General features: G+C 41.9%; 2 protein-coding genes across 3 annotated transcripts in view; one reads left to right on the top strand and one right to left on the bottom strand.

Moving 5' to 3' along the window:
• Positions 1-14615, bottom strand: part of NME5 (NME/NM23 family member 5) — a 130413-nt gene that overhangs the window by 29119 nt on the left and 86679 nt on the right. The window lies entirely within an intron of this gene.
• Positions 7300-14537, top strand: HNRNPAB (heterogeneous nuclear ribonucleoprotein A/B). Of its 2 annotated transcripts, XM_060240385.1 has the most exons (8): positions 7300-7815; positions 7981-8313; positions 10130-10298; positions 10400-10558; positions 12226-12357; positions 13493-13580; positions 13674-13826; positions 13905-14537. In XM_060240385.1, exons 2-8 carry the CDS (start codon positions 8018-8020, stop codon positions 13970-13972), a joined length of 1065 nt encoding a protein of 354 aa, XP_060096368.1. In that variant the 5' UTR covers positions 7300-7815; positions 7981-8017; the 3' UTR covers positions 13973-14537. The 2 variants fall into 2 exon arrangements, with proteins under 2 accessions (XP_060096368.1, XP_060096369.1); XM_060240386.1 differs by lacking the exon at positions 13674-13826.

Below are 14615 nucleotides of genomic sequence, written 5' to 3'. Positions count from 1 at the left end.
ATTTTTTCCCATTCCCCAGTCTTTCTTTTTTTCTGAAACCAATAAAACTTTTTGAAAATCAGGAAAGATGGCACAAAGTTCTTTCACTAACATATTTTCCTTCCAGCCTTCCTACTTGAAGGTTCTTTAGCTGGAGATGGTGTAGAAGCAGTTCTTCTGTGGCAGCATGCTTGTGCAGTTTATTTCTGGGAGAAGGTAAAGATCAGGTTCTGTGATGTTATGCCATTGTTTCTGTCCACTGCCTGTTCATTGGATTTTTCCAAACGTGGGTACTATGGGGGTATTTTTAGCACATATCATGGTTGGTGGGTGATAGAAGGTTTGCCAATAATACTGTAGATGTATTGGTATGTACTGCTGCCTCTTTTAAAACTTGATTTTACTTTGTAGTTTTTGCTGAGGGGTATATTATGAATATGACTGCTTCAGTGATATAATGGCACCAAAGTAGCTGCCTGATATAGCATGACCATAGGATCTGCTTGCCAGGATCAACCATCAGATGTCTATGCAGTTCAGGCTCCAAATTCTTAATATTCACCAAATTCAAGTCTAGTAACACCTTGAAGATCAACAAAATGTGTTTGGGTGGTTTGCTTATATTCACAGTTATGGTACTCTCATGGTATTCACAGTTATGGTAAATTCAGTAGAGTGTACACCCTAAAGTTAGCCATAAAGAAGAACCTGGCAGTGCTTGCTATTGAAATGAAGGCAAGCCAATGAACAACATAGTAGTAAAAAACTAAAATTTATTTATTTATTTCTCAAATTTATCTTGTCCACAAAGCAAAGAGAAACATCAGACAAAGGGGAAAGAGGCCTTTGTACTGCCATGTGTGACAGCATGTATGATGGATATCATGCAGGAATGAATTTAGTCCATGATTAAAATCAGAACTTTTTTTGTAGCAGGAACTCCTTTGCATATTAGGCCACAGACCTGTGATATAGTCAATCCTCCTGGAGCTTACAGTAGGCCCTATACTGAGATCCCTGTAAGCTCTTGGAGGATCAGGGGATTGTGGCCTCATAAGCAAAGGAGTTCCTGCTACAAAAATAGTCCTGATTAATGTAAGCCAAAATGTCCTCTAAAGAGGTTGGGGAATTGACGGTTGGGCACCTTTGGCTTAAAAAGGATCTAGAATCTGTATACAGGATTCAGCTTCCATAAATTATTGCTAAATTTACCAAGGACACTAATTAAGTAAAACAATTATGAATTTATTACAGAAAAATATAGAACACACACATACAAGATAATAGACTCATATAACATACATACAGACCTAATAAAAATAGAGAGAAATGCATAGAGGTAACATAAGGATGGACAAACAGGGTGATAATTACCGATCGTAGTCTTCAAGAAAGGCTCCAATGGCGACAAACGAGGACTATGGGGAACGGGACCCTCAACTGGCCAAGAATCGGGAATGTATCTAAACAGCAGGAATGTACTGCTAGATGCACACCTGTGGGGAGTTGGGACTGTGGTTATAAGGACTACCTTGAGCCCTTAGGGGGTAGGAGGTACAGGGGCGGATGACAGGTGGTCAGCTGGTACATGACCTCAGAAAAAGGGGAGGCTCCGGGATGACCATTAAGGGAAAGAATGGGTGAAATTATTGGGGTGGAAGTGATTAAAAGGCTATCAAAACTTATCTAAAAGGTGACAATAGATGGCCAAATTGCTACCTAAGGTAACACCTGATCTATACAAAGAAACTTGGCTCTGGATGAAGATGTTCTTCCTCTTCTTCATTCCTCTACTGGCACCATCCTTTGTCCGTTGCTTTAGGCAGTCTGACAGGATCCATGCCTAAGATAAGCTTGATTGTCATGCATAGGTGACATCTGTTGAGTACGTGAGCCTCCCGCTTCGCTGTCATGGAGTCTGGCACTGCAGGAAGATAGTTGCTGGTGATGTTAGCCTGCCAATATGGATTCTATGGTCAAGGCTGGAAACTGCTTGCCCGGACAGTTCCTGGCAGCGCAACTTCTGCTGCAACGGCCGAGATGGTGCACGCACGGAGCGGCTGGAAGCCCATCTGTCCTCCTGGTTAGCACTCTTCCAGAGATACCGAGTGCTGCTGCAACGTTGTGGCTGTTAGTACTCACATAAGTCCCTTACATTCTGGTAGACAAAACCCACATTCTCCTGGCAGATATGTGTGAGTTGAATCTCCAGGCACCCTGGCAACCAAACAGGTGACTATGATGTTCTGAAATTAGGGGTCTTTTTCTCACATTAAAAAGTTTCCTTTGCCTTAAAAGGCAGCAGCTTTTTTCTTCCCCTAAGGAGTACTCAAGCCTTTTGGTTAAATAAACAAAGCAATAAAGGTGTGGTAGAAGGGCTGAAGGGAAAGAGAAACCTGAAAGCTACATCGTCTTTTGATCCTTTTTCTGTGAGCACATTAGTAACGTACAATTACTTAATATTCTATGATGGGGTGGCCATGCTGTGGCACTTTTACACATATTGTGTGGGTCTTAAAGCCCCTATCACCCATTGCCCAGCTTGGAGAAGACATTTGTCTCTTTAAATTACTTTGCCAAGCCAGCCAATGGCTTGGAAAATGCATTTCCATCTCTACCTCTCTCATCTGTTTTCCTTCTTTCCTTCCTTCGGCTCTCAAACATCTGATGTTTATTCTATGTGGTTCTTATGTTAAGCAAGTTTGGCCACCCCTGTACTATAAAACATTCAGAGAAGTTGCTTGATAGACCGCCTCCGCCTCCCAAGTTATTCTCTGGAGGCCTCCCATCCAAACACTTGCCAGGGTTGGCCCTGCTTAGCTTCTGAGATCTGACGAGCTTGGGCTTGCCTGGGCTACCCAGGTTTGTGGATTTATGCAATACACCTCCTTCAGTGAGAGATAAGTGCCATGCTGAATCATACTAAAGTCCATCTAATACAGCTTAAAATATATATATATGTGGCAATAGATATGGATTGTAAAGCAACCCCAAGAAGAATAGATGCTTTCGGGCTGTGGTGCTGGAGAAGACTCTTGAGAGTCCCTTAGAATGTAAGAAGATCAAATCAGTTAGTCCTAAGGGAAATCAACCTTGACTGTTCCCTGGAAGGTCAGATGCTGAAGCTGAAGCTCAAATACTTTGGCCACCAAATGAGAAGGGAGCACTCACTGGAGAAGATCCTGATGCTGGGAAAGACAGAAGGCAAAAGAAGAAGGGGATGGCAAAAGATGGGATGGCTGGACAGTGTTACTGATGTAACTAACATGAATTTGAGCAGACCTCGGAGGATGATGGAAGACAGGAGGGCCTGGCATGACTTGGTCCATGGGGTCGCAAAGAGTCAGACTCGACTGCAACTGAACAACAAAAACACCTGCATGGAAATCACCACTAAAATTGTGTGGTAGTATTCATGGCTGATATTTGAAATTGGACAATTTAGACAGCAGTCCTAAACAGGACTACTTGGAATCCTCCTGGAGACTATTTTTCTGGGAGTAAGCCCCATTGAAGTCAGCCTTGCTAGGTTCCTGAGTAGATCTGGTTAGGACTGCCACCTTAACAACTGACATGAGAATGGTGAAGTTGGGAGTTGTGTAGCACAATCTTGTACTCTTTTTTTTTTTGTCATCAAGTCACAACAAACTTATGGCAACTGTATAGGGTTCCAAGGTGGTTTGCCATTACCTCCCTCTGCATATCAACCCTGGTATTCCTTGGCGGTCTCCCATCTAGGGCTGACCCTGCTTAGCTTCCATTATCAGGCTATCTTATGCATACCTTTTCAGAAATAAGTCCCATTATGTTCAAATGTACATAGGATTGCAACACCACTGATCTGCACTTGTTCTTGTTCCCTGTGTGACTTGCTCATTTCTAAGTTGCTTATTTCCAAGTCAGGGTGCATAAAGATGGCAGCTTGAGCAAATTAAGCATTATGAATGTCTGCGATAAGTTCCACTGAATTCAATTAAATTGTTCTAAGGCAGGGAGGATTTTTTTTGGTAGAAAAAGCCTAGCAGGAACTCATGTGCATATTAGACCACAGTCCCTGCCATCACTGGAAGTGATGTCACCCATTCAGTGGGTTACTTTCCGCATATTGACACAGAACAGTACAGTGCCATCAGCTGTGTTTCTCACACAGCCCAGTGAGAGATCTTGTTCCCCCACCCTGAGCTAGACAGAGTGAGCCACGTGTGGCAGGGTGGGCAGCAACAGGCCCAGCTTCACCTAGGAGGGGGTGCTCATGGATGACTCCACATCTCTCGCTCTCTTCACAAGCCGTTGGAGCCTGGAGGTGGCAGAGAAGATGGAGCATGCGGTCTGGGAGTGCATGGCTGCCTAGCATCTTCCCTCAAGTCCTTTTCTTGAGCTGGAACCCTGGCCAAGCCCGCCAGAACTGTGTTCCTGTGCATTCCTACTCAATAAAAGCCCTGTTCCATGGTACCTATGTGTAGGACTGCAGTTTAAACTGGAAAAGGGCAGCTTGTGGTATCAGGAAGATCTGGTCTGGCAGGCAGTTTCTTGGAATTAAAATTATGGAAGGTTTTATCCAACAATATGAGGGGAGGGGATATATAGGCTACATCACAGAGCTGTTACAGAGAGAAAATGAATCTTGTGGCACTTCAACATATTAGTTGTGGTAATCTTTTGTGAACTGGACCCCAGAGTATTGTCAAAGAGTCCCCCATGCAATGTGCCCAGTGCAATGACATCACTTCCAGATGACATCATTATTGAGCATGTACTTTGCATGCACACAGAAGACTCCAGGGAAGAAAACTGGAGTCCCCTGCCACTTGCAAGGTAAGTCCTGAGAACCCTACAACAAGTGAAATTGTTGATGATAACAGATATAAAAGAGCTACTTACAGTAGTAACAGGCTACCTGTTGTTATTAATCCCGGGCCTAAGCCTTGCAACAAATCCAAATGCAATATCTATTCCCATATCCACTCAAACTGCTATGGGGCATAATAATGATGATCATACGATCAGTGAACACGTTCACTTGTTCAATCCTCCAATGTGATGGATGGATGGATGGATGAGAGCCTGTTTGGTGTAATAGTTAAGTGTGTAGACTTTAATCTGGGAGGACCAGGTTTGATTCCCTGCTCCTCCACATGCAGCTGCTAGATGACCTTGGGCAAGCCACAGTTCTCTCAGAGCTGTTCTCTCAAGAGCAGTTGTCTCAGAGCTCTCTCAGCCCCTCCTACCTCAGGGTGTCTTTTGTGAGGAGAGGAAGGAAAAGAGGTTGTAAACTGCTCTGAGATCCCTAATGGTGAGGTATAAACCCCATCTAATCTCTCTCTCTCCTCTCACATACACACAGGACTTTTTTTGAACAGGAACACAGTTCCAGCTGGCCTGGTATCAGGATGTGGCCTAATATGCAAACGAGATCCTGCTGGGCTTTTTCTACAAAACCGTGTGTAACAATGGTGATACTGGGGGTGTGGCCTAATATGCAAATGAGTTTCTGCTGGGCTTTTTCTGTCATAAAGCCCTACACACACACAAGACAACCATGTCCTGCCACTTAAACAGGTCAGTCTTAATGAGAAAGATACAGAAACGTTCAAATACCAATGAGAATATTTCAGTCTTCTCGTACACATTGCTACTGGGTACTGACCAAAAACTAACTACTAATGTATTTATTCCATCTTTCTCTACTTGGTCAAGTAACCTACCATTTTAAGATTGAAATATACAAAGTAACGTAACTCCCCTCCTCCCAGAATATGCCTACAAATTGCAGCTCTTGCAAACAAAATGACGGTACAGCATCTCCTAAAAACATCTAAAGGCATTTTGTTCCTCCTCTTCTGAGTGTAACTCACAATAATGAAAAAATGGGGTACAGAGCCTCTAATACAGGGGTTCCCAACATTTTTTAGCCTGCGAGCACCTTTGAAATTCTGACACATTGTGGTGGGTACAGCCACAGAATGGCTGCTGCAAATTGTGAAGCCAGCCACAGAATGGCTGCCACAGCTTATTTTCAGTCACACAGTGAAGATCTTTGTGCTGTGGTGGCAGCTGTTGCCGAAGCAACATTTTAAAAAATCTGCAGCTAATCAGAAGCCGCATCCCTTGTATAAAAACACTTGGCGGGCATTAAGAAAGGTGCTCTTTAGCACCACTGCACCCATGGGCACCACAATAGATGTCAAATGGGCCATCATAAGCAGGGAAACAATGAGAAGGTGGCAATCAGAAGATTAAAGTTGGTGCATGGGGACATATGGGGAGGTACTGTCTTTCAGATATTTGGTTTGTAACTCCTGAAGGGCTATAAAAGTTATAACCAGCAAGCTGAATTGAACTGGGAAGCAAACTGACAGTCTAGATAGACAGACTGTCAGCTTCCAAGTTCAATTCAATATACATAGCCGTAAAGTCACTGCTCTCTTACAGCTGTTTTGTAATATGCGAGATGTGTGCTTGTCAGTAGTCAAGCTTGTGCATTTTGAACCAGTTGTAATTTCCAAGTTGTATTCAAGGGCAGGCCAATGCATAAACCACAGTCTAAACAGTAGTCCAACAAAAATTACAAAAGTGCGTATTAACTTGTCGATGTTGGCTGGGAGAATTGGCAACAAAGGAACTTCAAAGGCTCCATGATGAAGTTTCTGTTTCTTAGAAAGCTTTATTCTGTTTGAATAGGCCTTAAGACCAAGACCAGTTTCGCACTAGACCTTTAATCCTGGGTTAGCCCTGAACCTGAACTGACATTCTACACTAGAATCAGAGAAACCAACTCTGTGACTCTCTGATTCTATTATTTTAGTGTAGAATGTCAGCCTGGGGACAGGGCTAAACCAGGATTAAAGTTCTAGTGCGAAACTGGTTGAAGGTTTTCTTGGCTGCTTCTAGTGAATAAAAGTTATTGCCATTACTCCTATGAATGGTCACTGTTCTTATGTATACACTTGAGCTTTAAATAACATATTCTTTCTGCAGTTTATAAACTTTTGCCTCCATTGCTTACATTCCTTCCTCTACTTCATACCCTTGTGCCATCCGGGGAAGTACAGATTTGATGAAATGGTTTCTAGTGTATTAAAAAGTTAAAAAAGGGACCTGCCTCTTTATCAGTTTATCCAAACCATAAAAGCTCTGTAATATCCATGTATTATGTCACAGACACCTTATATTACGTACTGTTTTAATTATACTTTATATTGTGTTGTGTGGTTTTTATATTTGTGTCGGTCCTGTTATTCATTTTAAAAAGACGAAATAGTTTCGAAACTATTTCCACACACAATTGTTTGTAAAGCTGCAAAAAGTCCCTTATTCTTTAAAGTGCTACAAGACCCATTTTTATTTGACTATTTATGCAAAGCGAATGCTTTCCTTTCGCGCACATCATTTGTTTTACAGAAAGTCCCGGCTCACATCTGACAAACAGCTTCGCGGCCTTCAAGACTTCTATGTCTCCGCTCCCGGGAGCAGAGCTAGGCCTCTCAGCCAGCCCTCGGAGTAGACGAGAGAGGGCGGACAAAGAGCCCGTGGGCAAATAACAAATGCGCTTCTACATGAGTGACGGCTCCCTTCCTCCAGTAAGCAGGAGGCTTGTTGCAAGGTGACAGCGCGGCCCCGAGAAGTCTATAAAAGGGGGCCACGCGAGATCGCGCGTTCCTCGTTCGGATAGCGCCGTAGTGCAGTGTCTTTCTGTCTCTGAGGCAAAAACCGCGCGGGAGAGAAGGGAGGAGCAGCGGGTGCTGACGACATCGGAGTGACTGGGAGCAGATCCGGACGGCGTTTTCGGGGCAGGATTCTGGCTGATCCGAGATCGCAACCGGAGCGAAATTTAACGTGAGTACCGAAGGCTCTCGAGGGTCAACCGGTCTCGGTTGCTTCGACGGGGAGAGGTCGTGAGGCGGGCTGGGCCTGCGGATCGAGCGGAGGCGCTTTTCTTGGCTTCTCTTCCACTCGGTAGGCCTCAGTGACGTGGGGGCTTCCGTTGTGTCCCTTTCCCAGGTAGACGCAGCAGCGGCGCGGTCTTGTGCTGAGCGCGATGGCAGAGGTGGAGCAGCAGTTTGGCGCCACTCAGAACGGGCACGAAGCAGAAGCGGCCGAGGGCTCCGCTGGCGGCGGCGGCGACGAGGAGCAGCAGCAGCAGCAGCAGATGGAGGAGGAAGAGGAGGTGGTGGCGGCCGTAGCGGAGGAGGAGGAGGAGGAAGAAGAGGCGGCGGAGGAGGCCGGAGACGGAGGAGAGGAGGGGCAGTCGGCTGCTCCGGCGGAGGCGACCGGCAGCCAGAACGGAGCCGAGGGCGACCAGATCAACGCCAGCAAGAACGAGGAAGACGCGGGGTGAGTGCGAGCGGCCTCCCTTCCTGGGCGCCAATGCGGCTAGAAACGTGCTGGCAGTGAACCGGGGGGGGGGGGGTAGGCCCGAGGCTGCTTCCGTTCTGCAGTGCTGCAGGCTCCGACAAAGGGCGGTTGTGGCGCAGCTGCGTGGCAGGCTCGGCCCTGCTGGTGAGGCTGAAGCAGGCAATAAGCGGGGCCTGAGCCGTCACTACGGCGGCGGGACCACCTCCTTTGTTCTGGAGCTGCCTTTTGTTGCCGCCATGTGGTGGTGGCGGGAGAACCGCTTTTTTTTTTTTTTTGCCTGAAATGGCAGAGTCCGCCTCCCTTCCCATGTTGTGTGCATGCTGTGTAATCACGGCTTAATCATCGATGCATTTTAGGTAACCTTGAAATCAGTATTTTCTCCCCCTTACTTGGGCCGCTGTTGCGTGGGGAGTAATGTACAGAGTCGTTTCTCTTAATATGGCGGTTAACTATAGCTTCTAAAGATTATACCATAGAAGACTGTATAATAGTAGCATTAAGTTAATTGGATGCATATATTTGAACCTACTATAGATGCATTGGTATTTGTGGAATTTAAGGTGGCATCTAATGTATACATGTGGTGGTTAGGAAATTAAATAAAGCTGTTGCCTTTCTGGTTTTGTTGGTACTTGAAGCTGATTCATTGTCTAATTTTTCCTGACCCCTGTGATGCTCTAGTAGAAGCATAGTAGCTTCTTCCCAAAGGCAGTCAATCCAACCCCTGACCTTGTGCCACATATGACTACAGTACTTATAAATGAGGTGTGCTGTTTCTTGATATTGATGCTGCCATACGCATACAGGTGTCTCTTCATTGTGGACTCCTTTTACTCAACTGTAATCGCCAAAATTTCCTTTTAAGTATTCTGTTTCCATTATTTCATACCCCATAACATTTGTGAAAAACCTTTGAAAATGGTGTGATTTGAAACCGCAAGTTGTCACTGCTGTTTGTAAAGGGGGTCAGTGGATACAGTTAATAACTTTGCAGCACAATATGGTTTTTAAAAACTTTAACTCTCGGGACTGACCAGTTTTGGAGTAACTCTCAATAGCTGTTTAATTTTGCTAAAACAAACTGATATGGTCATCTGGAATACTGTGCAGTCTTCCCATGCCAAATACATGGGTTAGAAAGATTTTTTTTGGGGGGGGGGCAGGCGTGATATGCAATAAGTAGTAAAGAAAACTGCATGGTTAATTCATGTCCAGTGTTGAGGTGTTCATTATTTAATGAAAATAATTACTACATTTTGTCAACTCTTAAGATTAAGGTTGAGTTGCTTTATTTTATGCTGGACTGGTTGTTTTGTAATATTATATCTTAAGTTTATAGCCTGTTTTTCATAATTTATAGTGATTGGTTGGTGGTTTGGAGCATGTTGGGTTAAAAATGCTTGTTAGTATAATATACTTCTTGAGCAAGAAGGAAGAATGTCCCAGAAAATAAAATTGGGGTTCTTTAATTTTAAAGTTTTGGGATGAATTACAAGTAGTGCTTCCTAACAGATGTTAAAATATCATTTTTCAGCATACATGGTATCTTAGCTGTAGCCTTGTCTGAGTTTTTATTGTAGATAACTGAAACTTCAATTGAGTTTGTGTTCATATAACACCATGTATAAGATGGATTAAGTTTTTTGGGGGGGGGTGATTTGTGTATTATGAACTGTTTGCAAGGGAAAAGTACAAGTCCTCCAGAAATCGATGGTTGAGCAACTGTTTATTTGTATTAACATTTTAAGATTAGATGTTAGTGATAACTGTTGGTGCATTTATCTTTTTATTTCAGGAAAATGTTTGTTGGTGGTCTCAGCTGGGATACAAGCAAGAAAGACTTGAAAGACTACTTCACAAAATTTGGTGAAGTGACTGATTGCACAATAAAGATGGACCCCAATACAGGAAGATCAAGAGGTTTTGGGTTCATTCTCTTTAAAGAGGCTGCAAGTGTTGACAAAGTAAGCGTGAAGGGTTAAAAAACCTAAATTCTTAGTATTCTTGGAAATTCTTAATATTCTTGCAAATTTCATCCTGACTTATTAAATTATTTCTTCTTAAGGTTTTGGAACAGAAAGAACACAAGTTAGATGGACGAGTGATTGACCCTAAAAAGGCAATGGCAATGAAGAAGGATCCCGTGAAGAAAATATTTGTTGGTGGACTTAACCCTGAAGCAACAGAAGATAAAATCAGGGAATATTTTGGAGACTTTGGAGAGGTGTGTGTAGAAATTTAATATTTCCAGCAATTTTGTAGCCATGGGGAGAAAACTCCCCATTTTTGGGGACAGGTGAGGGAATGAAAATGTTGGGAAAACTGAAATATATACAGTACTTATTGTCCTATCAAACCTAAACTAATTTTACTGCATAAAAACATGAAATGCATCAATTACAACATAGTGTAAAAAAGTGCAACATTTGACATATAGAATTTAAAATTTATAAGCGTTTTTGTTTTCTATGAGCAAATTATACCCAATACTTGAGAGAAAACTGCAGGCTGATGCATCCTGTGCAGACTTAGCATATGTGCCTTAATTTTTGCTGTCTCATTGGAGAGAACTTTCAGAGTTTTCTCTCTGAGGGTTTGATGCAATTTCTGCCCAACTTCCTTTTGATCGCTTTTCCCTTCACCAAGATAGGTCAATAAGCTATTTGTTATCCATTCTGTGCATACATGTGTCACAGTGGTTTGAGGGAGAAGTGGAAAGGTCAACTACAAGGCAGGATTTTACTCATTGAATAAGAAAATACATTTCATAAAAAAATTTTCCCAGTGTAAAGGTCTCAGGGAATGCCCTCACCCAGTGAATTTTCCTTTTTGGGGGGGGGGGGGGGCGCTTTAGAGCCCCGTGGCGCAGAGTGTTAAAGCTGCAGTATTGCAGTCCTAAGCTCTGCTCACGACCTGAGTTCGATCCCCGGCGTAAGTTGGGTTTTCAGGTAGCCGGCTCGAGGTCGACTCAACCTTCCATCCTTCCGAGGTCAGTAAAATGAGTACCCAGCTTGCTGAGGGGAAAGTGTAGATGACTGGGGAAGGTAATGGTAAACCACCCCGTAAAACATCTGCCGTGAAAACGTTGTGAAGGCAACGTTACCCCAAAGTTGGAATTGGCTGGTGCTTGCACAGGGGACCTTTCCTTTTCCTTCACATCTATATGTGTGTGATCTGAGCATATTTTAACTTAATTTGTTAATTTAAGTTAGTTATACTTAATTTGCAAAGTAAAAAACTTTAATTCCAAGATAGCTTAATTAAAGGTTCAGGCTTGTATCCAGCCAACTCCAGTGGAATATGTGTAGTTGTTCCCTGCATATATTTTGGACAAGGAAGGAGAAACAACATATTCCATTCCTTACTATAGCTGTGCTAACTGTCGGGATGTTGATTCATGTGGATACAGGAATAATTTTCCAGGGCTTGAAAGGGACTACCCAGAGAGAGAGGAATGTAGGAAAAGATCAGCACTCATATTAAGTGGAAAGGCTGGGAACTGGGCATAAGCTAACTCATCTGTAACTGGGGCTCATTCTTCTATGTGGATAACAGTATTTCATCTTCTGACAGTGAATTAGTGCCTTACAGCTCTACAGCAATAGTTATTTTGAAAATAATTTCCCCAGTAATTAGTGTTTATTGATAAAGTTTTGAAGAATTGAAGCTGAGGTTCAACATACAAAACATACAAAAACTCACTGCTTCATACAGTGCCCGCCAGTTAGATAAGGAGAATTAGTTGGGAGAACCTTGTTCCCAAAAGATCCAGAAATTTTAGAGCAGAAGATATCTAGCTTAAAAGAAGGCTGTTATATAGTATAGCCCTGTATTATCAGATGATGTAATACAGTAGATAATCCAGTTGAACCTTCATTATTGTTTTATCAGATCGAAGCAATTGAACTTCCAATGGATCCAAAGACCAATAAAAGAAGAGGCTTTGTGTTCATCACATTTAAGGAAGAAGATCCAGTCAAGAAGATTTTGGAGAAAAAATTCCACAATGTCAGTGGTAGTAAGGTAGGAATTCATGACATTGAGTTTGTATAACCTTTAGACTTAATGGCTCATATGATATTTACATGGAAATATAGTTGGAGAAAATGTACACTTAAATAAAGTATTTTTAAATACAAAATAGCTTTTAAAAAGTATTTTGCATAGTACATTAAAATAGATATTAGTAACCAATATATACAGTAAGACGTCTGTGTGGAAAAAGCCCAAATAATAAAACAGAACTCCCCTAAGGAGAGTAATGATAGAATATGGTCACAAGAAGTGATGTCAGATAAAGTATTCTTGATCTAATACATTAGATTTTAAATTTCAGTAATGTTTAGCTTGATTACTGTAGTATGTAATGATTGCTTTGAATAAGATTTTAAATCATGAAGAAAACCTACTTGAATCAAGACATGTTTGAAGTTTATCTCTTTAAATATTTCTATTTCATTCTCTGTCCGTCCCATGTCCCACTTTAGCAGCTTTCGCTGACTAAAGCATACCCATTGATAGTACTGTAACTCTGAGTAGGGAGTTAGGAATCTACAGGGGAATAGAGTAAGGCTTTGCTATGATGACACTTAAAGAAGTAGCCAACTGGATTGGTAGATGCTCTCTGAATGGAGAGAGGCATTTTAGAAGGTACACAGATAGGAAAGAGCAGATGCATTATCTTGTGCAAAAAAAAGGCTACAGTAACTGCACTTTTGCTTTAAAAAAAGCTGCATGGCCTGTCTGCCTTTTAAACCATGGAAAAGTTGATCTGCTCTCACAGTCTCATTTGAAGGACACATGGGAACAAATAATTACTCTTTGGTTCCCAATTGAAAAGTTAAACATGCACTTTCACTCCAGTTGTCTGTAATGAAGTTTGAAATGTCGCACAAACAGTTGCTTGGCCTTAATACAAAAAATGAAGAAATGTTGTAAATGGATAGGTGATTAAAAGGTGTCTTGGGTGCTCTTAAGATTTTAAAATAATATTTGAAGATGCTACTGTGTTCAAGGATCCTAGTATGTCCAATTCTATATTTTTGTAGGTTAATACGTAGTTGTACTAAAAATTTATCTCAGCTGTTTTCAGACTTAGAAAGCAGCTGATGTTGTTAGTTTAGAAGTATGGTGTTCTTAACCTACTTTTATTTTTCAGTGTGAGATAAAGGTAGCCCAGCCGAAAGAAGTATATCAACAACAGCAGTTTGGTTCTGGGGGTGGCAGAGGAAGAGGTGGAAGAAGAGGTGAGTATTGCAAACGCTACTTTAGTATGGACACATTCTAAAACAAACTTCTATACTAAAATGGGATTTTGTGGATGGTTTTCCCTTCTATAGCTCAAAGTCAAAATTGGAATCAAAGTTATGGCAATTACTGGAACCAGGGTTATGGGAGTCAAGGATACGGCTATCAGCAAGGTTATGGTGGCTATGGAGGCTATGATTATTCAGGATATGGGTATTTTGGATATGGACCTAGCTATGATTACAGTAAGTAAAGTGAACTGTATTGGGTATATGTATGCATAACTAATTAGCAGTTTAATGCATTTAATTTCTTGTTCACAGGTCAAGGCAGTTCAAATTACGGAAAGGCTCCAAGACGTGGTCATCAGAATAACTACAAGCCATATTGATCAAAGGTATTCAGGTATGCAGTGGCATGCTCTAATGCAAGACTGCTGCATAGGTTTTGTACTCAATGCTGTAGATGGACATTACAATTATGTACCAAATTTAACTTTACAATAAATTTCTATGGCCTGTTAAGTGTATCAGAAGAGCTCCTTGGAAACGTCTTTGTTTAATATTTACAGATAATAGTTGTTTAGACAGTGTGGTGTGTAAATTTCAGCCTTGCTGAAGATTAATGATTTTATGGATAGGTTAGATTGAAACTGATTTTGAGGGTCTGCTTAAAGCTGCAGCTCTATCTAGGGGCTGCCTTGGCGTTAATAATGAACTATGTTATTCCAGTTGTACAGAATAAGATGCATCTTAGGGAACCAGTGTCACTTTCCACCTTTTTATTTTGTATTGGTTTTGTGTCATACATTTCCTGTAATGGAAGTGTTAATTTTACTGTACTTTTTGGTACCTTTTTGGAATCTAATGTATTGTAAGGTATTTTACATGTGTTCTGATCACCATGACATGGATATTGATGCTATCCTAGCTTTTGAATAAAAAAGCATAATCCAGTGCCGTGTGCCATTATTGGAGCTATCCAGTTTAAGATGAGTGATGGAGTTGTGGAAGTTTAGTGGAAATATTGGTGTT

Source organism: Heteronotia binoei, chromosome 5 (genome assembly GCF_032191835.1).
Source record: "Heteronotia binoei isolate CCM8104 ecotype False Entrance Well chromosome 5, APGP_CSIRO_Hbin_v1, whole genome shotgun sequence".
NCBI lineage: Eukaryota > Metazoa > Chordata > Lepidosauria > Squamata > Gekkonidae > Heteronotia > Heteronotia binoei.
The sequence above is the reverse complement of the archived record's forward strand: the minus strand, read 5'-3'. Positions and strand labels throughout refer to the sequence as shown.